At 38.6% G+C, this 27,899-nt stretch overlaps 1 protein-coding gene across 3 annotated transcripts in view; it reads left to right on the forward strand.

Annotated features, from left to right (window-relative positions):
- Positions 1 to 1,508: 1,508 nt before the first annotated feature.
- LOC121370856 (WD repeat-containing protein 64-like) overlaps positions 1,509 to 27,899 on the forward strand; it is a 59,620-nt gene continuing 33,229 nt past the window's right edge. For all 3 annotated transcript variants that reach the window (XM_041496363.1, XM_041496364.1, XM_041496365.1), the window contains exons 1-11: positions 1,509 to 1,850; positions 7,857 to 7,987; positions 8,852 to 8,957; positions 16,657 to 16,763; positions 18,764 to 18,793; positions 20,114 to 20,224; positions 20,885 to 21,099; positions 25,381 to 25,423; positions 25,759 to 25,856; positions 26,445 to 26,578; positions 27,350 to 27,477. In XM_041496363.1, the coding sequence (XP_041352297.1) occupies positions 1,694 to 1,850; positions 7,857 to 7,987; positions 8,852 to 8,957; positions 16,657 to 16,763; positions 18,764 to 18,793; positions 20,114 to 20,224; positions 20,885 to 21,099; positions 25,381 to 25,423; positions 25,759 to 25,856; positions 26,445 to 26,578; positions 27,350 to 27,477 (1,260 nt within the window). In that variant the 5' untranslated portion in view covers positions 1,509 to 1,693. The remainder of the gene's footprint in view (positions 1,851 to 7,856; positions 7,988 to 8,851; positions 8,958 to 16,656; positions 16,764 to 18,763; positions 18,794 to 20,113; positions 20,225 to 20,884; positions 21,100 to 25,380; positions 25,424 to 25,758; positions 25,857 to 26,444; positions 26,579 to 27,349; positions 27,478 to 27,899) is intronic.

The raw sequence follows: 27,899 nt of genomic DNA on the forward strand, positions 1-27,899 counted from the left end.
GGTTTATTACTGCACTTTCCCCCCTGTTTTTTCAATGTTGAAATAGACCAACAAGTTCGCCTATTGCATAAATAGTCTCGACCGATATTTTTAGAACTTGTATGCTCCCAAATAACGTTATAAAAGGCGAAGTGTAATTGGTCGATATTTAAATTGTTATTTATAGATGAAATGTCACCTGGTCATGGGAGTCCACGCAATGCTGTTAGATCTACTGGTGAGACCAGTAGAGCTAATTTTAATCAGATTGAAACAAACGTGTCGAGTCCGGTCACGTAACATGTGATAAACTGCTAATAACCGTTTATAACGTTTATTATTTTGCTTTAAACGAGTACTATAATCTGGTAATGCAAAACAGTTGTTGCAGGATAAAATTAATATGTTGGTTATCTGAACTTTCCTTAGCTTTTACATTTTAATGTTTTTATTTGTATAAAGAAAACAAAAACAAGAAAAAAAGAAAAAACCCATACTGAATCCAAAAAAAAGAAAAAAAAGAGAACAAAAAGTACTACGCTTTAAAGCTTTTGGATTGAGTAGGCTTACTCGTTGAAAACCACAATCCGTGTACACACACAACTGGATTGTTCTTTTATTTATTTTTTTCTTCGCCTCTAGTGGCTTATCTTTTATGCAGTGTCATCGGCAGCCCTGTATTACACGCAGGTAAATAAACATTTCACCCACAGCTAGAGGGTGAAGACATTAAAGAATTAACAATGAGTGGTCTAACAATACTCGGGATAAGTCGTGCGCACCTGTAAATCAAGTGTGCCAGAATTATCTACAATGCACTTGGCTATGCCCACTTAACAACGAACCTGACAACGTAGGGCCGTATCTAGTATGGATAGGGAGGAAAAAAGGGGGGGGGGAGGGGAGAGGGAGGAGGTAACTGCCCCTCCAAAAAATTAAAAAGAAAAGAATATACCATTGTAGTTTAGACGTCTTTCTGTTGAAATAAAGAGGGTAATATTATTTTCCACCGATCTTTTGTAACTGCAAACTGGCGCGGATCCAGAATTATACAAAGGGGTGGGTGGGTGTAACATTAATGCAGAGTAGTTCGGAGACGTTAATAATGAAGACTGCTCACTCAATACAAAGACAAAATTAATTATTTGACCCCCCCAAAAATCGACTTCTTGGGCCTCTGACTAAAAATCCGCACCTAACACCCCTATTAGTTCAGACTTAAATACGCCCCTGTAACGTGAGTGAAACCGAGCAGAAAAAAGTTATCTATTGTTATATTAAAATAAATAATACGTCTAAGAAAAAACCTGAAAAGAAAACCATTGTCCGTCCCGGTAGACACTGCTGTTTGGTTGGGGTCCATTTCTCTCTCTTTCTCTCTCTAAGTTATTTATTTACTGTTTTGTATTCATGACCCGTGTACAAATGTCGGCGATCCGCTTAACGCCGTGGTTGCTAGGGCGCTAACAGCCAACTCCGCATGAATGGACGTCGATAAGCCGTCCTGATCACTGTGGCCGCATGTACAATCTCACAGCTGATAGAAATACTAAAAAAAGAAAGAAGAAAAAAGACACTACTGTGGATTTTAACCAAGTTAACCGCTACTACAGAGGAAGGTATTGTTTTATGCGCGCAGTGTGTCAAGAATGACAGATTCTTCGTGGACTCTCTGGATATTACATTTGTAACGGGAGGGGGGTTGTGACTGAAGATGTCCACTTTGGGGGAATCCGGGAGCACGAGTCTACAGCGGCCATACACGGTGACGTCGTTCCAACACAAACTGGACATATTCGAGGGGCTGATCAGAGAAATAACGTACCAGGACTCCCAAGCTACCCCCGAGGAACGCCGGCAGTGGATAACAGGTACCACAGTTTTTTAGTGTAGGGTGGGTGAAACAAATCAGGATGGTTTATGAAACGAATGAGGCGTGTAAAGTGAAACACAAGTACAGAACCTTCCCCCCCCCCCCCCCCCCCCCCCATACACAGAACAGTTTACACCCTGATAATAATGTCCACTATAGACAGTGAAATGTCCACTATAAACGAAAGGGACAAGAAAAGTATGAACAAATGTACAGAACAGTGGCGGATCTAGAAAATCCACCTCGGGGGGGGGGGGGGGGGGGGGGGGAGAGCAGTGACATGAGGTGGAATGCCAAGGGATCTTTGGGGAAAGTTTGCAAGGGGATCGTAAAAAATGAAAATTAATATATAATAAAATTATAACTATCGCAAAATTTAGGGGGGGGGGCGGCCCCCCTAGATAACAGCGAAGGTCCTACCCCATCTCTGACCTGTACAATCCTAAGGGCTTAGAACAATTCTAAAAGGAAGGAAGGGTCGAATTTAAATGTTAAAATGTAAGATCAATGGAATATATACTTAAGAAAATCTTCGGTTATAAAATTATATTTATATGAGCAGCGTATCCTCTCCCCCCCCCCCCCTCCCCCACTATAAATACACGGTTTTAAAATGTTAAAAACCTAATGTAAAATGTCCTTTACTCCAACTAAGAACATCTACGGTTAAAATATACATAAAATAAAATTAAAAACCCACATTATCCTCATTATTTTAAATAGCTTACAGGCTTCAGGAATCAATAATAAGTTTTTATTTTATTTATGTCTCCCCATTCCAGCGCAAAATGTTCTTTCTTTAGCAGACTTTATCCGGGTTCTATGTCTTACGGCTTTACGATATCAAAAATCAGCGATAAAATTCCTATGTTTGAGTGTACCGAAGTTACCTATTTAATACCCTCTGTGATATGTTGTAACCTACACTCTCAATTACTGGGGCAGTGTTGAAACTATATGTAAATATCTTTCTTAGCGAAATTATTATAGTTATTTAGTTATTTGTATAACAACCCACTTTTCATTACACATGTCGGCACATACCAAATGTAATGCACATAACCTTTGATATAATCGTCCCATTGGGACATCAAAGGCCGTGGTATGTGTTATCATGTCTGTAGCGGATATCCTTTCTAAGACTATATGTCAAAATTACCAAATGTCAGAAATCCAATAGCCGATGATTAATACATCAATGTGCTCTAGTGATGTCGTGAAACAAAACACACTTTGATATATTCATCTTCGGAGCTCTGAATATAACAGAAGGAAGCCCAACACAATACTATAAGGATCGAGTTAAACATGTTTGCTTTAGGAATAACACTTATGTGCTAAACGAAAGTGCTGGAGTGATTTGGAAATTAATCTTTACTGACACGTTTTGGTCATTTCTTTTGATCGTGGTTCACCCAGATCTACCACTCCTTTGCTTTCCAAATACAAACAGCTTTTCTAATTCTACACACTGAAGTAGCTGCACTACAATCAGTTTAGTATGCTAGGATTTTGGCTGAATCCATAAGCATAACACAAATATAACAAATAAACACCTTACCCCGTCCCCCAGGAAGATCTACACACGATAGATAACAAAGACAACTTACAAAGGCACAGTTGTGTATCCAAGCATTAAACAGCTCAGCAGAGTATAATTATACATATATGCGTGTGCGTTTAACACGGTTAATGAAGTTTACAAAGTGTCTTTAACCGTGTGAAATACATATAAAAGACACAAACACGTTTTGTCGTACAAAGGTTTCGCTCTTTTTGAGACAAAGAAGAGGCAAACAAATTACCTAAAGGACGGACGGAGTAACGGACGAAGGGACGGGTGGATGAACGAACGAACGAACGAATAATTACTTATTAACGACTCCAAAACATGAATGAATCTATCGATGTCGGTTTTGGGTGTCGTCACAACTGTCTATGCATATAACCGCGAAGTCCTATCTTGATCAGGTTTAAATGTATGGTCCCAGTCATGTTTGGTAGTGGCAGTCTTCCTGCTAGCGGATCAGGGAGGATGTATGGTTCTGGGTGGCAATCCACGTGTATGTTTGGACAAAGTGTATTTTAACGACATACAATTTACAGTTTAATTACGATTATATAGAGTCGAGTATGTGGCTAAGGACTACAGAGATAATTATTAGAGAGGAATCCCACTGACGTATTTCCATGTGCTACTATTTTTGATTGATTAGCAGCAACGGCTCTTTTATATGCAGCATACCACAAACAGAATAGTACATAACAGTGCACCGCGACTGGTATATGAAAGGCCGTGGTATGTGTTATCCTGTCTGTGGGATGGTGCATATAAAAGATCCTTACTGCTAATCGAAAAGAGTAGCCGATGAAGTGGCGACAGCGGATTTCCTCTCTCAATACTTGTGTCGTCCTTAACCGTATATATCCAACGCCATATAACCGTAAATAAAATGTGTTGAGTGCGTCGTTAAATAAAACATTTCCTTCCTTCTAGTATCTAAGTGCATGAGTGTCTTTATATTTAAAATATACTTATGTTCAATCTCTTTCGTTGTGTGGTCATTAACTTCGAGTTCTTTATTGCTTTGCCGGTTTTTTTTTTTTACTTATCAGCATAATGCAAATACAGTAGGGCCAGATCCAGAAAATATTTTGCAGATGGGGGGGGGGGGGACTAACGAGAAAATGGCACATAGACCAATTCATCAAAATGACACCCCCCAAAAATCTTAAAAGATGAAAATAAAAGACTTAAATATTGGTGTGGTTTTTTTGGAGGGGATTTAAAACTTATTAATGACAAATCTGAATTAATACAGTGTTGCAAAAAAACAAAAACAAAATATATTCACTGTTTAAGTGCATGCTACTGTCAGCTTAGTTCGTTTAAAACTTCAGATCATTGTTAAGCAAAAACATCAAGTACAGTAGTACGTTATATAATATTATTTTCCAAAGTTAGTTTTGGTAAATAGATAGATAGACAGACAGACAGACAGACAGACAGACAGACAGATAGGTAGATATAGTATTGGTATAAAGGGTTGATACTGGCATTAGCTACTGGGAATTTCCATATTAGCTCAGCCGGCAGAGTCCGCGGTTCGAATCCCCTCAATGAACGTTGATTCATCTGGTACACATATATAGATTATGGATGCATGCATGGATGGATTGATGAGTGAATGTATTAATGGATAGATACAGAGATGGATGGATAAACAGTTGTTAGCTTAACAACATCCGGGCGTCTATAGCATGTTTTTACCAACACAAAAATAAAAATAAGAAGAAGAAGAAGAAACACAAAAAGGTAATAAAAAAATAAAAAATAAAAATAAAAATAAAAAGAACAAACAAACAAACAAACAAACAAATAAATAAATAAATAGATTCTAATAGACCAAATCAATTCCTACTGCCGATAATGTTAACGTTTACTAATAAAACTGATATAAGTAGCGTTTCAACACACCCAGGAAGTACAGCAATAGAAAGTGTGGCACCTCACACCTAATCTACCTGCTAGAAAATGGGGGGTGGGGGGGGGGGGGGGGGGGGGGGGGGGGTGGGGGGGGGGGGGTGGGTGACGTATCATTTAAGAGATTTAATTAATGTTTTTAATAGCAACCGTCATTTTTGCTGAAAATTGCAGTTCCATTTTTGGGGGTACCCCGCATTAGTTTCAACCTCTGGTATATACTGCATACCAACTGTATAACAAATAAAAGTGTATTTATTTATTGTCAATGGATAATAGTATTTGCACAAATAATCAGTGTCACATATTACTACCAATTACACCCACAGCTGCTTTTACTCCGTAAATATTTCTCGGTGCACATCGAACTTTGACACGGAACTCTCTTCTTTGGTACTATGCAACCATAAAGGGCTAGGATTTCTGTCTAGACATCTGCGGAGTTAGAATATGTGAGTTGATCATATTAATTTTTGGTGGACATAATACCGACGTGCTAAAACCCGACACCACGCAGTGCTCGCGAGAGGCGAAACTTGAATTACAGGAAAGCCAAATCGATTATCTGTTATGCAATCGAAATAACCCTCGGTTTGATATTGGACTCTCATCGAACGTGTACCACGACACCGCTGATTCAACCAAGGGTTAACAGTTGGAGGCTATACGTCATCGATGTAACTGTCAGGGATGGCTGATTAAATTGACATTTACATTAAACGCGTCTTAATTATTACCTTTACTCAAATATCAACATACTCACGTGTGCAATATTTTATATGTCATTAAGAGGGAAAGAGGAAAGGAGAGAGGGGAAAAAAAACCTATCTCCTTTTTCATCACCAGTCATCAAATTATATTATTAGCAAGGTGATTTAGTTATTAACATTTAATACGTAGTCAACTTTAGATTGTATTAAATTCCATTCGAGTTAGGTTCATGTACCCCCCCCCCCCCAAAAAAAAAAAAAAAAAAAAAAAAAAAAAAAAAAAAAAAAAAAAAAAAAAAAAAAAAAAAAAAAAAAAAAAAAAAAATAATAATAAAAAAAAAAAAAAAAAAAAAAATCGACTACATGTTATTTACAGCCGTTGCTGACACGCGTCAGAGACACATGATTGTCAGGTTAACTATACGTCACAGACCGGTCTACAGGCTGGTAGGTACTGGGTTCGGATCCCAGTCGAGGCATGGAATTTTTAATCCAGATACCGACTCCAAACCCTGAGTGAGTGCTCCGTAAGGCTCAATGGGTAGGTGTAAACCACTTGCACCGACCAGTGATCCATAACTGGTTAAACAAAGGCTATGGTTTGTGCTATCCTGCCTGTGGGAAGCGCAAATAAAAGATCCCTTGCTGCCTGTCGTAAAAGAGTAGCCTATGTGGCGACAGCGGGTTTCCTCTAAAACAATCTGTGTGGTCCTTAACCATATGTCTGACGCCATATAACCGTAAATAAAATGTGTTGAGTGCGTCGTTAAATAAAACACTTCTTTCTATACGTCACAGTGTAATCTATTTCCATCGTGTAGATTTTCATTGGATGTATGACACTGGTGACCTAGTATTTCACCTATGAGCAGCCAGTCGTATGTCTTAAAATTGTTAACACAGGTGCATGTGTAAACAACTATGTGTTATAAAAAATAACGCATGGTGTTCTCATCAACAGGTTTGTAAGAAAATGTTTTAATCCGATGGATCTAGGTGGGTTGTTTTTACCAGAAGCACATTGGATCTGCCAGATTTCTTTCGCTGTCCACCTCAACATCCCAGTCCTTGTCTCTCCAACCGCAACATGTGCTTGTCACTTGTGGTTATCTGTGCCACACACCTGCCATATCCCATCAGTTGTTAGGGGAGTGTTCAGTAGTTACTTCTGGCATTGTTAAGAGGCACTTGTAACCACCTACTATGCACCCTTACTACCGGCGGTCGTTAGTTAGTGCCGTGGGTCAGACCAGCTTGACTTGCCAGACGTGACAGTTTAAGCCAAACGCTGTAATTTAACGTTAAAAATACAGTGATAGCTGAACATAGTTTACACTGTCTAATAACTAGCGTCCTCGACTTTAAACTGTATTAAGAATATTAATATTAACACTACTTGCGTTCACTACACAGGTTGATTTGAATTTTAAAAAATATAATTATTTGTTTTAGGGTGTCGTTTAATTCATATACACAAAACTGCCCTTGGAGATAATCAAGATAACTACATTACACTCCATAACAATAGTCCACGTATTTCAATTGTTCAACTGTTAGCGACCTGATCGGTTGTAATAAACATTACGTAAACTACACAGGACTTGTCTGTTTCATATGTAAATTAGTGCTATGACATGCGTTTATTTTGATTATCTCAAACTTGGCAAGTCCACAAACTATAGGTGCACCCTGCAGAGACCGCGAATACAATACAAATATGTTTTCAATATAATTTTTATACAAAAATGTCTACGTAATATGCAGTAAATTTGATCCCAACTCTAATGTAGGCCTCATTGTTGTGTTTCAGAAAACCTTCGCTTTGACCAGTTCTGTGAGAAAATCCGTGACATATTCGGACCAGACGTCAAGAACCATGATCTTAAAGCCATATATCGAAAAATATCCACTAACCCGGATGCTAAAGTCGACTGGAGTGAGGTAAAACGATGTTGTATATATCCAAAGTAGTGCTTCACCTTTGACCTTTAAGCTATATGAAAACTGCAAAATCACATGGACCTCGTCGGCTTTGCAGTTAAGCCATCGGGTTAAAGACAAGATTTGGATTCGTATCCCAGTACTGACTCCAAACAATGTGACATGACGTAGCTCAACTGTGAGACTCAGCGCTCTCGCCTGCCTCTCTCTCTCTCTCTCTCTCTCTCTCTCTCTCTCTCTCTCTCTCTCTCTCTCTCTCTCTCTCTCTTCTTAACTACTATCGGTCTAAGATCGATCGCCGTCAGTGGGCCCATGTGGCTATTTCTCGTCCCAGCCAGTGCACCACGACTGGTATATCAAAGGCTGTGGTATGTGCTATCCTGTCTGTGGGACGGTGCATATAAAAGTTCACTTGCTACTAGTGGAAAAATGTATCGAGTTTCCTTTCCAAGATTATATGTCAAAATTACTAGTAGACGATAATTAACAAATCAATGTGCTCTAGTGGTGTCGTTTATAAACAAAACAAACTCTAACTTTAGAATAAGCAATACATATGAATTGTCTGATACATCATGGTCTTAGCTTTGTAGCCATGGCATGTTTCAACATTGCCTTGTCCCTGTCCATAATCGTATCAGTATTGAAGAGGCAGTGCCATGTTAGAGGGCATTAACGCAATATTAACATGAACTAATGGGATGCTCACACTTTAATGATGCACTTTAATGCAAAATAATGTGATGACAACATTATCAATCGGTTGACATGCGTTCATATGAATATTTTAATACAAAATAGAATAACTAATTCATACAATATTCATACAGAGGCTATATTTATATATTGTTTTACCACTTACAGCTGTTTGGGTACTTCCAATCAGGAGCGGATGAAGAGGAGATAACTGTCGGTGAAGAGATCAGCGTCTTCATGGTTGCTAAGCGACGACGTGTCGGAGAAGCGGCCGGTAAATTTCTGACATATTTATACACCACGCTGTTCAGTTTATGACACATTCCCTATTATGTACTTTCTCTATGAACACTTTCTATTGATCGAGATAGGCTAATATCATTAATATTTATCCATTAATATTTATCCAGAGATCATCTGTTAGAAGTTAACTATTTTATTTATACTGACATAGCCGGTTACAGGCACGACTCTAGCCCCCACCCCCACCTCCCAATAATTCTGAATCAAAATTATTACTGGTAGTAAATTTTAAGGCATATATGAATTTTACTTGTAGAACACCCTAGAAACTTTGCTTTGCGCAATCGATCTCAGTCAGCCCCCCCACCCACCCCCAATGTCTACTTGCTTCCGCCGTCCCTGAGTTACATGCCTGATGCTAGCCAGATTCTATAATTTTGACCCGGGATTTACACATTTCATTTTCAGAATCTAATTTGTTTCCCCATGTGAAATTAAAGCAACGAAATATTTGTTTAACAACACATCTGCGCATTTCAAATTACGCCTATTTAGCGTCTAAGATATGGATAAAGAAAGAAAACGCAAAATTCAGCACAGTACATACCATGGACATTGATTTACCGGTCAGAAGGCACTAGAAGGAAAAAAACCCCAAAACAAAACACACCCCCCCAAAAAAACCCCCAAACAAAACAACAACAACAACAACAACAACAACAAAAAACCACACAGAAAAAGAAAGAACAAGAAAAACAGATCAAGAAAAAACACAATCAATAGATGATGGTCAAACCTATACGACATTTTATTAAGCTGCACCACGCCCGCATATAAGCACGAACACATATTGCATAATGCTGTTACACGTAACCAACTGTAGACGGAAAGTCCTCATTATAACACTAATTACCAATGATTAGATGGAGTATTGGGTAGCTAGTTACAGCCGTGACATTTCGATTACGTGAAACGTGTTATATTATTGAAAGCATGTTACCTCTTTAGGGCCTTATAGCACCCAATCAAATCCCATAGAAGGCAATAGTAACATCTGTGGCTAAAACTCCTACATCCAGCGTACCAATCAGCATATACACCATGAATATAAACACTACCACCAATCACCCTTGTAGTAAATCAGAAAACATTGGGGCTTAAGCTGCTCATTTCAGACATAGTGGGTAGCGTTTATGATTATTATAGTTTCGCACAAAACGTGTCATGCTATTTTTAGTAGGATTCCACACATGTTTCAAGCACAATGATTGTTGTTATCTTGACACTATTTCAAATTAAATTTTAGAAATTTACTGGTCAGATGAACCAACATTGTAAGATGTATCACCAATGTCAGGAGTTGTGGTATTAACTGCTCTATCAAAAGTTAGGTTCATCTCGAACTTTGACCCAGCCGGATGTTATTTGCTTTAGTACTACCTATAAGAACAACTTGTCATGCCTTTTTTCTATTTATTTTAACGCAGTATTTATTGCTTTAGTACTACCTATAAGAACAACTTGTCATGCCTTTTTTCCATTTATTTCACTCAGTAACGCAATCAAGTATAAATAACATAACCAATAATGACACACACAGCCTCTGAAGGCCGACTGAAAAAAGAAAGAAAAAAAAGTTAGGTGTTACAAAAACGTCGGGGTTGATGGTTTCTGAGATTGCAGATTTTTTTCTCTCACTAATTTAAATCATCTGAGACCACCCACATACGCAAATACCACACACACATGGCGTCTCTCTGTTACCAAGTGGGCGGGACGTAGCCCGGTGATAAAGCGCTCTCTTGATGCGCGGTCGGTCTGAGATCGTTCCCCGTCGATGTCCCATTGGACTAGTCCTTGTTGCAGCCAGTGCACCACGACTGGTGTATCAAAGGCCGTGGTATATGTTATCCGGTCTGTGGAATGGGACATATAAAAGATCCCTTGCTACTAATGGAAAAATGTAGCGGGTTTCCTCTCTAAGAGTATATGTCAAAATTACCAAAATGTTTGACATACAGTAGCCGATGATTAATAAATCAATGTGCTCTAGTGGTGTCGTTAAACAAAACAAACTTCTTCGTCTTCTCTGTTACCAACGTACGTTGTACATTAAAGTAACAGATCCTAGTTGTTTAAAGACTACGGAGTGTTTTGCACTTTTGGATCGTTTTAGATAATTAAAATCAGACATTACTTGCATTTTACTGTTTAGATTATCCGTTTCTGCAAATTCAAAGTGTTTCTGGTCATCCTGGTGATTAAATATCAAGAAATAGATTTTTAATATTTAAAACGCACGTACTGTTATGGAGACGAGCTCTAGCCTATTTTAGAGGGTATTTGCCCATTTCAAAGTCACAGACTAACTTTTTACTCTATTTTAACTTTATCCAGATGAGTTAACCAAACGTAACTTCCAGTCGAAACTAGGGTCTGCGACTTTTAACAGTTGCAAAGCAGTCAATATATTTACATAAATAAGGTTGCATGAACTGCAGACGTGTCTGATACTGGTGTTGACTACTGGCATGGACACGGTTCTGTTAGGTTAGTAATTGTTGTTGATTTCATTTCATTTCAACATATTTTCGTGCTTATATCCAATTAAGGTTCAAGCACGCTGTCCTGGGCACACATCTTAGCTATCTGGGCTGTCTATTCTAGACATTCGGTTAGTTGTTAATTGTTAGTGGTTAGTGAGAGAGAAGAGGGTGTAGTGGTCTTACACCTACCCATCGGGTCCTTAAAACTCGCTCTAGGTGGGAGCCGGTACCTGGCTGCGAACCCTGTACCTATCAGCCTTATGTCCGATGGCTTAACCACGACGCCACCGAGGCCGGTCTAATTACTGTTGAAAGCCCGTGCGAACGTGAAACCATTAAAAATTGTTGGGTGGGGGGTGGGAGTGGGGGTTAATTTAAATTATAACTGCGATTTTCTACGAATTCGGCATCTTGAGTACAACACTGCTTTATAAAATATATTAAATAGAGTTTAATATATCCTGCTTACTTGTAAGAAAATTAAGCCTAAGAAGGTGGGGGTATTAGGGTCATATTTAGCAGGAGAAGGAGAAAAGTTGTCCCTACGCCCCCGCCCCCGCCCCCCCCCCCCCCCCCGCCCCCCGCCCCCGAAAAGACTAAAAATAATGCATTGGTCCTTTAATGTAGCTTGAGAGGACTCTCCAGTATTCTACCCTGGTTAAAGGTGCTATCTCAAAGTCGCATAACGTTGTTTTGTTTTATTTAACGACACCACTAGAGCATATTGATTAATTCATCATCGACTATTGGATATCAAAAGTTGCATAATAGTAAGCTCGAGCCAAAATAATTTAATCAGTTTTGCTTTGAAATTTAAGTGTATACCTTGAATTATATGCCCTAAATTAATTATGCCCTGAATTAAATACACTAACATTTTTAATTTACTATTTTTAAAAATGTAGAATTTGAAGGATGAAGTATGGAAATGACGCGACCAGTTGAGGCGGACGCTTCGTAACGTTATCCCAGGAGAGTGTTGCCAACAAGTTTGCTGTTTTGAGCAACTCATCTGTCTCTGACAGCCTTATCTAGCCGGCGATAGTCAACTTGCAAGATTTTGTGGAGAATCCTATTTCTGAACATTTGAAAAGACAGGGAAATAGTTGAACAGAAAACGATTCTGTTTATACCGGGTCGGGACGTAACTCAGTGGCATAACGCTCGCCTGATGCGCGATCGACCTAGGATCGATCCCCATCGGTGGGCCCATTGGGCTATTTCTCGTTCCAGCCAGTGTTCCACAATACGTGTAACAAAGGCCATGGTGTGTACTATCCTGTCTGTGGGATGGTGCATATAAAAGTGTCCTTGCTGCTAATCGGAAAAGTAGCCCATATAACCGTAATTAAATGTGTTGAGTGCATCGTTAAATAAAACATTTCCTTCCTTCCTTCCTCTTTACACGCGGCGTACACGCACATTACACTTTCGATATTCCTGAATTAATTATGCAAATATCATGTGTGGAATCAATAAATGTGCAGCTATTTATCACAGATAAATGTGAACATAGCGAAAAATGTCACTTGCAACTATGACATAGCAACTTTAATGTTTGCTTCTCTCTAGTTATTTAAGTCTAGGCTTATATTTTCTGTGTTATCTCGTTCCTGTTCGTAGAAAAATCGAAGCACAAAATTATAACTTTGTCACCAACGAGAATTTATATTCAACCATGCAACCTAAGGTCATCAACACGACGCCGGTTACAACAAATTGTTGATAGAAAACAAAATTTGTTATGTTTAACGACACCACTAGAGCACGTTGATTAATTAATTATCGGCTATTGGATGTCAAACATTTGTTAATTATGACTCGTAGTCAACAGAGGAAACCCGCTACATTTATCTTAATGCAGAAAGGGATCTATTACATACACGTTCCCACAGACAAGAAGGCAAATACCACGGCCTTTGACCAGTTGTCGTGCATTGGTTGTGATGAGAAAACCCCCGAATCAGCTGAATTGATCCACCAAAGTGGTTCGATCATGCGACGCAAGCACCTCAGGCGAGCATTCAACCGACTGAGCTAAATCCCGCCCTTTGTTGATGGAAGTAGCAGTCTATTGATTTGGGAATACAGCATCACCGAGTCTTAAATCACAGCGGCGTGGTGTATGGTTGATGCACACGTCGAATGCTAAACTATAAACCATATACCTTTTATGCGCTTTATTTCGATCGCTGTATTCCAGTACGCCGGACATATTGACAAAGTAATGAGAACTTTCGCCGCAGAAGACATTAACACGACTGTTAAGAAAAAGACGCACTGTTCCGGTTGATCGATACAACCAAAGTCGAGGAATATTAAGGGCTATTTAAATATGGTCGAGGGTGGAATTCTGTTTATTTCCAAAACCCAATATTCATGAGAAGTAATGAAATAATTTGGGTTATTATCGTTTAATATTTCCAGTAGAGAGAGTACTGGACCCCCCCCCCCCCCCTCCCCCCCAACCCCCACCACCTGTTTTGATCATTTCTGGATCTGCACTGAATACTAGATTCCAATTGCAGTTCATGGATGCGGGTGGTGACAACATAGGACTTATTTTGTTTTCTGACAGGTTGAAGCGACGACACCATTCTGTTAGTCACCCCTACCCTATCATGTTGTGTTCCCCTTCTCTAATTTTCAAATTCAATCTAGTATGCCGTAAAATGTAATTATATTTATGCTTGGAAGACACGCACAGAGTGATATACAGACAGACAGACAGACAGACAGAGAGAGAGAGAGAGAGAGAGAGAGAGAGAGAGAGAGAGAGAGAGAGAGAGAGAGAGAGAGAGAGAGAGAGAGAGAGAGAGAGAGAGAGAGAGACAGACACAGACACAGAGAGAGAGAGAGAGAGAGAGAGAGAGAGAGAGAGAGAGAGAGAGAGAGAGAGAGAGAGAGAGAGAGAGAGAGAGAGAGAGAGAGAGAGAGAGAGAGAGAGAGAGAGAGAGAGAGAGAGAGAGAGAGAATATACCAAGAATCCCCCCTCCTAAGATATAATGAGAAAAATAAATACATGAACACTTAGACCAAAGTTCAGTCACTATTAAATGCAATATTGAACTGAATGCCAATAATGTGGGATTGAATGTCAGTAACGCAATTAACTTCCTGATGCTATGGATGAGTGTTTTGGTTGCAGTCACTCTTTCTTGTTAGTGTTGGTATGATCCCTTATTTCTTTCCATCAGTAAGTCCACGTAGAGGCATGTTTTAAAAACGAAGCCGGCCCCAGTGAATACGATACTAGAATCAACCAGTGTATAATATCGAATACGGTGTAATAACGAGCCCGCCCCAGTGGATGCAGTACTAGAATCAACCAGTGTGTCATATCGAATACGGTATTATAACAAGCCCGCCCCTGTGAATGCAGTACTAGAATCAACCAGTGTGTCATATCGAATACGGTATTATAACAAGCCCGTCCCTGTGAATGCAGTACTAGAATCAACCAGTGTGTCATATCGAATGCGGTATTATAACAAGCCCGCCCCTGTGAATGCAGTACTAGAATCAGCCAGTGTGTCATATCGAATACGGTATTATAACAAGCCCGCCCCTGTGAATGCAGTACTAGAATCAGCCAGTGTGTCATATCGAATACGGTATTATAACAAGCCCGCCCCTGTGAATGCAGTACAAGAATCAACCAGTATGTCATATCGAACATGGTGTGATAAACAACATCGGTCGAGTGCGTCGAACCAGCGAGTCGAGGTATCGCATGTGTATCGATTACAACTATATTGATTTCAACATGTCCGATATTGCACATTGTAGTACGTTTTATGATGATTACTATACACTATTCCTCGAGCTGTCACCGTGTATCTGTTCCGATGTGAATATGAATCAGCTTTCGTTTTTTGCATGGCAGATAACATACCAGTACCGCATTTCAATCCTGCTTTGAGATAAAACTGAATATATACAGAATAATAATTTTTAGTCAAGTAAAACTTTGTTATTGTCCATTTTTAACTCTCATAAGCAAAATATATAATATTATTTAATATATTTCATATATTTCTTAAATATCAAAATAGACCATAAGTATTTAACATGTATTTATGTCATTCAAAATGTATGTATGGTATTTATAAACGCGTGGACCTACCACATTCATAGGAAAATTATGTATTAAACATGGCGTGACATCTTAAATCCAAATATTTGAAACCTATAAGAATATCATTTATATGTCGTTTAGAAACAGGCAATCTTTAAGCTTAGCTTATGCTAAGAACAAAATGCCGACTTTTGCATGGTAAGATATACATAAATTCATGTCACACACTGACACTATCTGTAAAAACTACAATTGCAAGCGCGACAGACCACACGTTGATAACTTTATCAACAGAACATGTCATTCTAAGTATTATTTCAAAAGTCAATTCCGATAACTCCGTGTGAGTCTACCTCACGCTATTTTACAGTGATAATATTAAAAAAACACTAAAACAAACCCCACTGTTTCTCGCGTTGATGTTTCTGATTATCTAGCGACCGAATATTGCTTACCCCCACCCCATAAAACAAGAAAGAAACGAAAACCTCACAACCCTAGAAACAAATCCCACAACCCCCCAATACCCCCCAACAAAAACAAACAACAAACAAAACCTGAAACGAAAAAAATAAAAACAATAAACAACAAATAAACAAAGAAAATACCCCACCCACCCAATACAACCAGATCGAACTAAAGATATCATCAAACACCAACACCATCAACAACAATAATGAAGCAAAACAATAAAATCAAATGAAATGAAATCAAATAACTGCGGAATCACAAGGTGCACTATTTTCTTCCTTTTTCTTTTTTCTTTTTTCTTATTAATAATTACATGAACTACTGCTGTAAAGTTTGAATCTTGTTTTCATAAAATATAATTACAATGGTCACAAGCTAGACCGTCGCAAACGCTCTGCTATAGATCTACAAAGTTGAATTGGTTTCAACTTCCTTAAGCTATTGCATATCCAACACAGATCGAAGTGGAAAAAAAAAAAAAAAAATAAAAAAAAAAATAATAATTCTACATTGAACTGCGTCAATCTGCGACGGCCAGCGCCGTTTTGCAGTTTTACGGAAACCTATCTTGAAATGAGTGGATATTATCGTAAATCGCCGTTATATGGTTATTAATAGATATTTTATGTTTGTAGGTGACAGGAAGCGTCGGGATACGGTGCAATGTATCAAGTACATCCAGGGGATCGACTCCTACTTAAGTGTGTCTCAGAAGGGGGCGTTATCGATATGGACCAACAAGGTATAGATACTTAACTATATTTAATGATCTTAAGGTGCGTTCTCACCACACAACTTATATTCACAGCTTAGTATTTTATATAATATGAATAGAATTGAGTCTTATAAAATAGCCGGAATTTTTGTTGAATTCTACATGTATATCTATTTATGTATGTTGTATTTCCTATCACTAATCAAAAGTGATTGGCTTATCGCGTGTTACATATAAAAAGGAAAGTAATATTTATTTAACATCACCTCAGATCATTTTAAATTAAGTCTGTTTGGTGTCTAACATATTGTAATTTCAACATTTGGTCGACAGAGAGATAAAAAAAAAACCCCGCTGTGGCAACATCCGCTACCTCTTCCGCAAATGCAGCAAATAATCTATTATATATCCGCATTCCCACAGACAGGATAGTACATACCATCATTTTGGCATTGACCTTGACAGAGTATGATCGATCCTAAGACATCGCATATCAGGCTAGTTATCTGCCACTTAGCTATATCCCATCCCGCTCATGTTACATATGTTTACAAAAAGTCGTGTCGTGGAAGTGTAGCTTTAGTTAGTGCATTCTCTGAATACGACAAAGCGGGTACCCGAGCAGTCTATTATTGGTCTGTAAACGTATAAGAATTATACATGGCTGACAGGAAATAATCACATAACTAAGGTTTCGTTCAAGATTAGATATTCGCGGCAGTTCCATATTTGATAGGTTTATCTCAGCGGCTGTTTGGGTTTCATTATTTATTAATACACTCTTACGGTTGACTACAGAATAAAAATAATGGAATTACGTAAATAGCTGAGATATTTTTCAGCTCGCAAACAAGTGATTTGTTTTTTTTCTTATGATTATGTTCTTTCAATTTGTTGTCCATGTTTTGACGTCACTTGGGATTCAGTTTTTTTCAGATACCTTTCAAGTGTTGATGGGCATTTTTGACAAATTATTATTATTATTTTGACATCCAAGCAGTCATTGATATGTTTGTTTTGTTGTTGGTGGGTTTTTTTTTTTTTTTTTTTTTTTTTTTTTTTTTTTTTTTTTGCCAAATGATCCACACTTAAGGTTAGAGTATCATACATATGAAACCAAAACTTAACGAGGAAAGAAATTAACGATTTTTGGCTCTTTCAAAAAAGAAAAAGGAATGAATTTTTGTTTAACGACAACTCAAAAACATTTTACACTAGTGCTAATTTGGTGTCCTAACATATGATTATTTCGAAACTTGCTGCCACCAGATATGGCCTATTCCTACTAAATAACACTTAATGTTTGCATTTACCATAATTTCACAGCGAATAGCCGATATATGTTTCGTGCTGGGTTGTCGTTAAACATTCATTCATTCGTTCAGTCCTACCAAATAACTTATTGTATGTGGTAATTTTACTCGATTTGCATATCACGATTTTTGATGTACCTGTCGATGGTCCACCGAGGATGTTCAATCACACGACCCATTGCTCTCAAACGAACGCTGACCACGTGCTGAGTTTGGTTTTATTTAACGACACCACTAGATCACACTGATTAATTAAACATCGGCTACTGAATATCAAACAATGGGTAATACTGACATATGATCTTGGAGGAAATTCGGTACACTCCCCCTCCATTAGCAGAGATGGATCTTTTATATGCACACACGTAGGACAGCACATACTATGTCCTTTAATATACCAGTTATGAAACACTGGTGGGCACAAGACAAATTATCAGAGAATGGGTCCATATATGAGGTTCGATCCTAAGGTCCATACATCTCAGGCGAGCGCTGTACCGACTGAGCTATATCCTACTCCTCATGCACTGCCACTGAGTACTGTAACCACCTACATATTATAGTTGAATGTAATAACTACGGTTGATAACAAATCACTGTCTTGATGATTATCTTCCATTCCTATATCTGTACCCCAAATGTACCCCTCATTGTCACCTGAACTCCCAGTAGGAGAGTGTGTAATTAATATTATATTCTTCACTTTTATTGCAGTTAAGACTTCAGTCCTGTGTTGATATAAACGTGAGTATTCGTATATGAATTACTAGTAAGTAATATGCATTTGTATCATAACATGTCTCATACTGCAAGTGACATTGTTTTGAAATACTAGATATATCAGTTAAGGATTGTTTTTGTTATTAACTAGTGTCTTATGTGTTATCTTGTTTCCTTATAATACCATTTTCTTTATCTGTACTGAGAATTTATTATGACTAACATTTTGAGTCAGACTTTAATGGTGTATGAAGAGCATACAAAGTTATGGATCCACCGAGATTAACGTTATTTCGCAGAGTATCGTTCGTTCGAAATGTGCTTCCTGTAAAATGCCGAGAGGTTCCGAGTGTAGTCTGAAAAGCCATGATGTGTGAGCAATGAAACCAAAGACTGACAATGTAATAACAAATTGTGTGTATGCACGAGCGTAAGAAGGTGCCAAAACGTAGGGGGCACACACACACACACACACACACACACACACACACACACACATACACACACACACACATACACACATATATACATATATATACACACACACACATATATATACACACACACACACATACACATACATACATATATACATACATACACACACACACACACACACACACACACACACACACACACACACACACACACACACACACACACACACACATACATATATATATATATATATATATATATAAATACATGTAAAATATATAAAAACCATCACTGCTGCTACAAAGTTGTTCTCCCGCTTCCTACGCCAGTGTGCGTATGTGATGTTTTCCCGCTTTGTTTCCAATACTGAGTGGCGGTCCTCCTAAGGACGAGCACCTGATACTGTGATAGTGGATTATTGAAACAAAAACGATTTGGTCTAAAACATCATTTTGACTCTGCCTTGTGCAGATTTTGATCACAGAATACGATTTTATAACTCAACATTGTCAATATATGTAGTTACACACGTAAAAGGGAAAACAGGCTTCTTAAATTCGGCCCATCATGATACTGATATTATTTGAACATGGTTTGATTGATGACATACTGCAACATCAAACAGACAGCAATGAGATGTGTACGGGCTAGCCAGCACATTTAAAACTGATATGTATGAAAGAAAACCTAATTTTAAAAGGTTATTTTGTCCTAATGCCTGGAGTAACTATATCGTTGATACAAGTTTGCTTTTCTTTGCAACAAATACCTGTTGTGTTAATTTTCCTTCAAATTTAATAGCAATTTGAAAGTATATTTTGTAGCTACGGGATTGTCATTACTTCCAGATATTTTCAACTAATTGTAAGCAATATACTGAATATCTGTTGTATTCCATACTAACAGGAAGCGGCGTGGGCGACAGGGTGCGACTATTTGCCGAGTATTCGGAGGGTGGCCTGTTGCACGGAGAGGAGTATCGTCATTTGGGACAACAGAGCGAAGGGGAAGAACCAGGTAATATAATAGGGATGCTACGTCTCTATTTTTCACCCGGGTAACATATCGTGCATGCCTTGCTACACGACTTGTTACCCTAGCGAGGGTGACAAATCGTGTAACGATTGTACCTTTTTGCATGCTAGACAAAGATTCACGGAATCAACCACTATTTTGCAAAATACCCATTCGATTCTGCATTATGCTGAGATACAACTCTTGGCCCCGTCCCACGAAGTGATCTTAGCCCTAAAATAAACTTAAGTACATAGGGTAGCAATGCGCTTAAGGTAATCGTTGTGCTAAGATCGCTTCGTGGAACGGGGCCATGATCACGTATTACGGTTTTGTTGTTCAGATCTGGATAGAACGTCCATAATGCTGTGTGTGTGTGTGTGTGTGTGTGTGTGTGTGTGTATGTGTGTGTGTATATATATGTGTGTGTGTGTGTGTGTGTGTGTGTGCGCGTATGTGTGCGTATGTGTGTGTGTGTGTGTGTGTGTGTGTGTGTGTATTTAAGTATTATTCTCAACAAAGTACATATTGCCATAAATATTGGAATTTAATTACTTAAATTCAAACATGAATAACTAAAAAGGTTCTTCTTATCCTTCTAATCTCAGATACCAAAACAACGTGATAATATTATACCCTCTATATGATGTTTGTACTTTACAGCACATATTTTCCATCAAGCCCATAGAACACTCTCCACAGTGTATGGTCAGCGTGCCCCTGGCCACCTCCATCCACGAGGACTGCATCCTGTTCGGGGACGACCAGGGCTACGTGAACATCCTCACAGTCACCGCCAAGGACCTGACCATGAAGAACACCAAGGGGGAGAAGAAAAACACACACAGTTATGTCATAGACCCTACTAAACTGGCACAGTGAGTATTTCAACACCCACAGTTAAGTCATTGACCCTACTAAACTAACACACTATTTGAACAAATACAGTTACGTCATAGAACCTACTAAGCTAACACAGTGAGTATTTCAACACCCACAGTCACGTCATAGCCTCTACTAAACCAACACAGTGTGTTCAACGATTATTCTACACGATTATGTCATAGACCCTACTAAACTAGCCCAGTGAGGTCAACGTATATTCTATAGTGACTTCGTAGACCCTACTAAACTAACCCAGTGAGTTCAACATCTATTCTATAGTTACGTCATATACCCTACTAAACCAACACAGTGTGTTCAACGATTATTCTACATGATTATAGCATAGACCCTACTAAACTAACACAGTGAGTTCAACATTTATTCAATACAATTATTGCACCATCCCACAAACAGGATAGCACATACCACGGCGTTTGATATACCAGTCGTGGTTCACTGGCTGGAATGAAAAATAGCCCAATGGGCCCACCGACGGGGATCGATCCCAGATCGACCGCGCATCAAGCGAGCGCTCTGACAGGGTGAGCCCTGCTACTACATTAATACTGTGAATGTACCATTTATTGTACATCAACACTGTGATTTTCCATTTATTGTACATCAGTATTGTGAATTTACCGTTTATTGTACAGCAATACTGTGAATTTACCGTTTATTGTACAGCAGTACTGTGAATTTACCGTTTATTGTACAGCAGTACTGTGAATTTACTGTTTATTGTACAGCAATATTGTGATTATACCGTCTATTGTACATCTATGCCCACAAACCTTTACGTCAACGACTCTACTAAATGAAAACCGTTCGTCGAATCGTCATCGACCCTACTAATTAATTAACAGTGTTCAAGCAATCAACTAAAATGTACACATAAATAGCACACATATTGTTGCAAGAATATTCAACATATCTTTTCTGGAATTTAGTTAAATAGGTACTAATCCACGGAGGCTGGTCAAATATAGCATTATATCAAACTAATGGAGTAAGCGAAACCATAAACTCTCCCTTGGGTATTGTAACTATTGTTGGTTTAAATAACATACGAAACTGTATACAAGAAATATTAATAAGCACACGGCATTGAATGCTTTCGAAATTAATCTATGGAACGAAAGTAAGAGACGTTGTATGAAAATAGCTAACAAAACAACTCATTTATGTATTAATATGCAGCTTTGTAAACTGACCCACAAACTAATCACAAGACTATTCAAGCAGAAGTAATTAGTACTTTGGAATAGGAAAATTATTAAAATAGTCTTTGTAGCATAGAAATGGTTCTATAAATTAGAATACTTTAATGCAATCCTATCAAATGACGCACCTGTTTAATTTGGATCATACTTTGCGGGGGCGGTCACAATTATTTGTTAGTTTAAAAGTACTTTTTTGCCTAGCTGAAAAAACAAAAACCCAACTGCATTACTGTGTCCTGTTTATGTTTTTTTAATACCTATCCCTAAATGTATTTTTTAAAGTTCAAAATCATCTCCCTCAATTGACACGTAGTGGCTTTCTGTCTCCCTTGCTCATATTAATCATTACTAGTAAAGGTTCCCTCCCACCCTACGAACTCATATTAATAATTACTATTAAAGGTCCTCTGCCACCCCACGGTCTGATATTAATCATTACTATTAAGGGTCCCCTCCCACAATTCACTCATATTAATCATTACTAATAAGGGTTCCCTGCCACCCTACGCACTCATATTAATCATTACTAGTAAGGGTTCCTTGCCACCCTACGCACTCATATTAATCAATCATTACTAGTAAGGGTTCCCTTCCACACTACAGACTCATATTAATCAATCATTACTAGTAAGGGTTCCCTTCCACACTACAGACTCATATTAATCAATACTGTTAAGGGTTCCCGTTCCACCGTACGGACCCATATTAATCATTACTATTAAGGGTCCCACCCCACACTACAGTCTCATATTAATCATTACTATTAAAGGTTCCCTGCCACCATACAGTCTCATATTAATCATTACTATTAAGGGTTCCCGTTCCACAGTACGGACTAATTTTAATCATTACAATTAACAGTCCCACCAAAAACTACGGACTCATATTAATCATTATTATTAAGGGTTCCCTGCCACCCTACGTACTCATATGAATCATTACTATTAAAGGTTCCCGTTCCACCGTACGGACTCATATTAATCATCACTATTAAGGGTTCCCCCACACTACACTCATATTAATCATTACTAGTAAGGGTTACCTGCCACCCTACGGACTCATATGAATCATTACTATTAAAGGTTCCCGTTCCACCGTACGGACTCATATTAATCATCACTATTAAGGGTTCCCCCACACTACACTCATATTAATCATTACTAGTAAGGGTTCCTTGTCACCCTACGGATTCATATTAATCATTACTATTAAGGGTTCCTTGCCACCCCACGGACTCATATTAATCATTACTATTACGGGTTCCCTCCACCCGACGGACTCGTATTAAACATTACTAGTAAGGGTCCCCTCCCACACTACACTTATATTAATCATTACTTCTAAATGTCCCCTTTCACTCTAAGGACTCATATGTATCCCTACTAGTAAGGGTTCCCTGTCACCCTACGGACTATCAGTGTTCGTGATCCTACATTTTGTATTACTGTCAGCAATAGAACAGTGGTTATTACTCTATCTGTTTTCTCTCTACTCACGTTGTACTCACATTATACACGCAACAGGACATACACAGATACTATTGCAAATGCCAAGCGCATGTTACGGAGCAATTTAAAAGCTTTTAACGATTAATATGATATGATGTTATGATGTTGACATCAAACATCACGTGCTAATAGCGACGTTAAGTTCAATTTGTATCTGATATGTTAACAGTAAATACGACACTGTAATAATTTATAACCATAATTTGCCATGGTCAGCTTATTAAAAAGCTGTGCCATAAAACATCAATTATTATCGCACACTACCGGGACTGGTCAGTACTTAAAGTTACATATCATGTATCACTGGAAACGTATGTATCAGTTACGCCGTAAAGTGCCCTCATAATGACATATTGATTTTGGAAACCCTATTATATAAGCATGCGGTTTATCCGAGTATTAGTGCGTTGCTTGTTATGAGTGGGTTGTAATTTAATAGTACAGCCACCATCTAAGCGCTCGGTGGATTTATACCCCCCCCCCCCCCCCCCCACACACACACACACATATCCAAACCATATCTTAGGATTGGTCCATCACAGACCGTGAAATATACGTTGTCTTGCCTATGGAAAAGTGTACCAATGCGGCGTTAGCAGTGTCAAACTAATCAAATGCATGTGTTAGATACCAACAGGAGAGAGAGACAGACAGAGAGAGAGAGAGAGAGAGAGAGAGAGAGAGAGAGAGAGAGAGAGAGAGAGAGAGAGAGAGAGAGAGAGAGAGAGAGAGAGAGAGAGAGAGAGAGGGAGGGATTGAGGGAGAGAGAGGAGAGAGAGAGAGAGAGAGAGAGAGAGAGAGAGAGAGAGAGAGAGAGAGAGAGAGAGAGAGAGAGAGAGAGAGAGAGAGAGGGAGGGAGGGAGAGAGAGGAGGGAGAGAGAGAGAGAGAGAGAGAGAGAGAGAGAGAGAGAGAGAGAGAGAGAGAGAGAGAGAGAGAGAGAGAGAGAGAGAGAGATTGAGAGAGAGATTGAGAGAGAGAGAGAGAGAGAGAGAGAGAGAGAGAGAGAGAGAGAGAGAGAGAGAGAGAGAGAGAGAGAGAGAGAGAGAGAGAGAGAGAGAGAGAGAGAGAGAGAGAGAGAGAGAGAGAGAGAGAGCTAGAGAGATAGAGAGAGAGAGAGATAGCGAGAGAGAGAGAGAGAGAGAGAGAGAGAGAGAGAGAGAGAGAGAGAGAGAGAGAGAGAGAGAGAGAGAGAGAGTTCTTTGTACGTACCAATGTACCGCGAATGTTTCAGGTATGCCCATCCCGGGCTTAACTTTTGACATCAAGACCGGGACCTGGGGGGGGGTGGTGTGTGTGTGTGTGTGTGTGTGGGGGGGGGGGGGGGGGTTGAAAGGGTAAAATACCAACAGAAGTAGTTTTCAAATGTGTTGTGTTGTCATTAATCAACTATTCATTTCTTTCGCTTAAAAACTATTTAAAGCCTCCTTTCACAAACCTTTCAGCACAGGCACTAAAGTAACTGTTTCTATTAAAACGATTTAGTAGGACGAAGACAGTTTGAAAAGAAGTTTTAAGTAAATCCGTTTTTGTAAATTTGCTTTTCAGACCCATTGTCAGACGTCGACTCCATGATGACTGGGTACTTAGGGTAAGGAAAACATATTGCTATTGTAAACTATGCAGTAAAACGCATTACAGCCCGACTGCTATAAATACAATACATTACATAACACCAACTGTCTGTATACTTAAGAACCTTCAACGTACAAATATATTATAATATGTGTGCCAACTAATTGTATTTGGAGACAAACTGCTGATAAATGCCAATTTGAGTTCCTTTGGTAACGTTTGTAGACATTTCCTAGTATACTCATATATAAATACACATTGTAAAGGTGACACGATTGGGTTTGTATTTGTTTTAAACTTTATAAAGGACAATAATAATAAAAACAAACAAACATTATTTTAATTTTGCAGGTCAAGTATTTTCCAGAATTGCGGTGTTTTGCTTCCTGTTCTCCCAGCAGCGTTCATTCGTTTGTCTTGGAGGAGCTTGGCAGAATATACGACAATGTGTAAGCGACTGGACTTAACATGTCCCTTTAACATAATGAAAAAAGCAAAAGTAAAATGCAGGCATTACTCAGTTATGAGTGATACACCTTTGGATGTATGTGGCAGCAAACAAGTACAACATATCCTACTTTAAAAAATTGCATTGATTAATTGGATAATGGCATATACTTGATAAATGGTATATACTTGATAATGGTATATACTTGATAATGGTATATACGTGATAATGGTATATACTTGATAATGGTATATACTTGATACTGGTATATACGTGATAATGGTATATACTTGATAATGGTATATACGTGATAATGGTATATACTTGATAATGGTATATACGTGATAATGGTATATACTTGATAATGGTATATACGTGATAATGGTATATACTTGATAATGGTATATACGTGATAATGGTATATACTTGATAATGGCATATACTTAAGTTTATGGCTGTTTTCTAGTACTCTCGCCTACTTCGCAGGTGAAAACAATAAACTTAATATGAAATCAATATTTGGAGTGTGTTCCTATAACTATATTTACATACAGGGAATGCAGTATGAAGTTTCACATTTTAATTGCAGAGAAATACGGGGAGTGTCCGTCCCGAAAGGAGTTAACTGTTTCGACTACTGTAGTCGAGCCAACATCATCGCCACCGCTGGAGTGGACAAGATTATTCGAGTGTGGCATCCGCATATATTCTCAAGACCCACGGGTTAGTGTCTTGTAACGTTGAATACATACTGGAATTAATATTAGAAATAACGCAAAACCTCCATTCATTAACTAGATCTTAGTTGTTGAGGATATTTAACGATTGGGAGAGTTGGACCATTAATCTGAGGCAAATATGTTTTCTTGAACGAAAATAATATTTAAAAAAAATTTCTTTATATGTTTATGACTGTTTAAGCGATTGCATTTTGAAAATATGCACAAAGCACACTAGTCAAGATTGGTATGTGATGTTTACATGCCTATTGTTAATAATATAGCCTCGGCGTTGTTGTAGTTAAGGACGACAGGTGCAGGGTTCGCGCCCCAGAGCCATCTCCAACGTTGAGCAAGTTTTAACCCTCAGTGTAAGGCCTCTTTACTCACTAACAACTAACCACTAACAATTAACCATTATTCCCTTTCTCTTACAGAAATCCCAGATAACTGAAGTGTTTGCTCACAGCAGCATGCCCAAATCTTAAGTGTATTTACACAAACATTTGTAAATAAAATTGAAATGCCTTCTAAAATATACACCAAAACAAATTAAAGGAAGAACAAGAAATTGTCGATTCTTTTTTAATAAAAAATAGATGAATGCGCAGATCCGTGATATTTCTTAACTTGATGTTTTAAAATGAAACTCACTACACATATAAAGCTATTTAAAACTCCTTTTGTATTACTTTCAGCAGTTAATTTTAACAGTGCCTAATTATGTTCTGTTTTAATACGTGTTCACGTGTGTTGTTGTTGTTATTTTCTACAGGCAAACTACTGGGTCACCTGTTCACCATCACCGACGTGGCCTGCAATGAGCGTGATCAGCACATCATCAGTCTGTCGACAGCTCGCGTCTTCCGAGTGTGGGACATCCACACACTCACGTGCCTTCAGGTAGATAGAGGTCCCCATACAAGATCACATATCACACGTTTCATTTCAACTTATTTTCTTGCTTATATTCAATTAAGGTTCAAGCACGCTTTCCTGGGCACACACCTCAGCTATCTGGGTTGTTTGTCCAGGGCAGTTGGTTAGTTGTTAGTTGGTTAGTGGTCAGTGGTCAGAGAAGAGAGTGTAGTGGCCTTACACCTACCCACTGAGCCCTTAAGAACCCGCTCTGGGTTGGATCCGGTACCGTGCTGCGAATCATGTACTTACGAGCCTGTAGGCCGGTTGATATCACACAGTACACATTTTTCCCCCGACTATTTCAGAGAAGGTTTAATGGGCGGGACATAGCCCAGCGGTAAAGCGCTCGCCTGATACGCGGTCGGCCTAGGATCGATCCTCGTCATTAGTTTATTTCTCGTTCC

Source organism: Gigantopelta aegis, chromosome 4, assembly GCF_016097555.1.
Source record: "Gigantopelta aegis isolate Gae_Host chromosome 4, Gae_host_genome, whole genome shotgun sequence".
NCBI classification, from domain to species: Eukaryota; Metazoa; Mollusca; class Gastropoda; order Neomphalida; family Peltospiridae; genus Gigantopelta; species Gigantopelta aegis.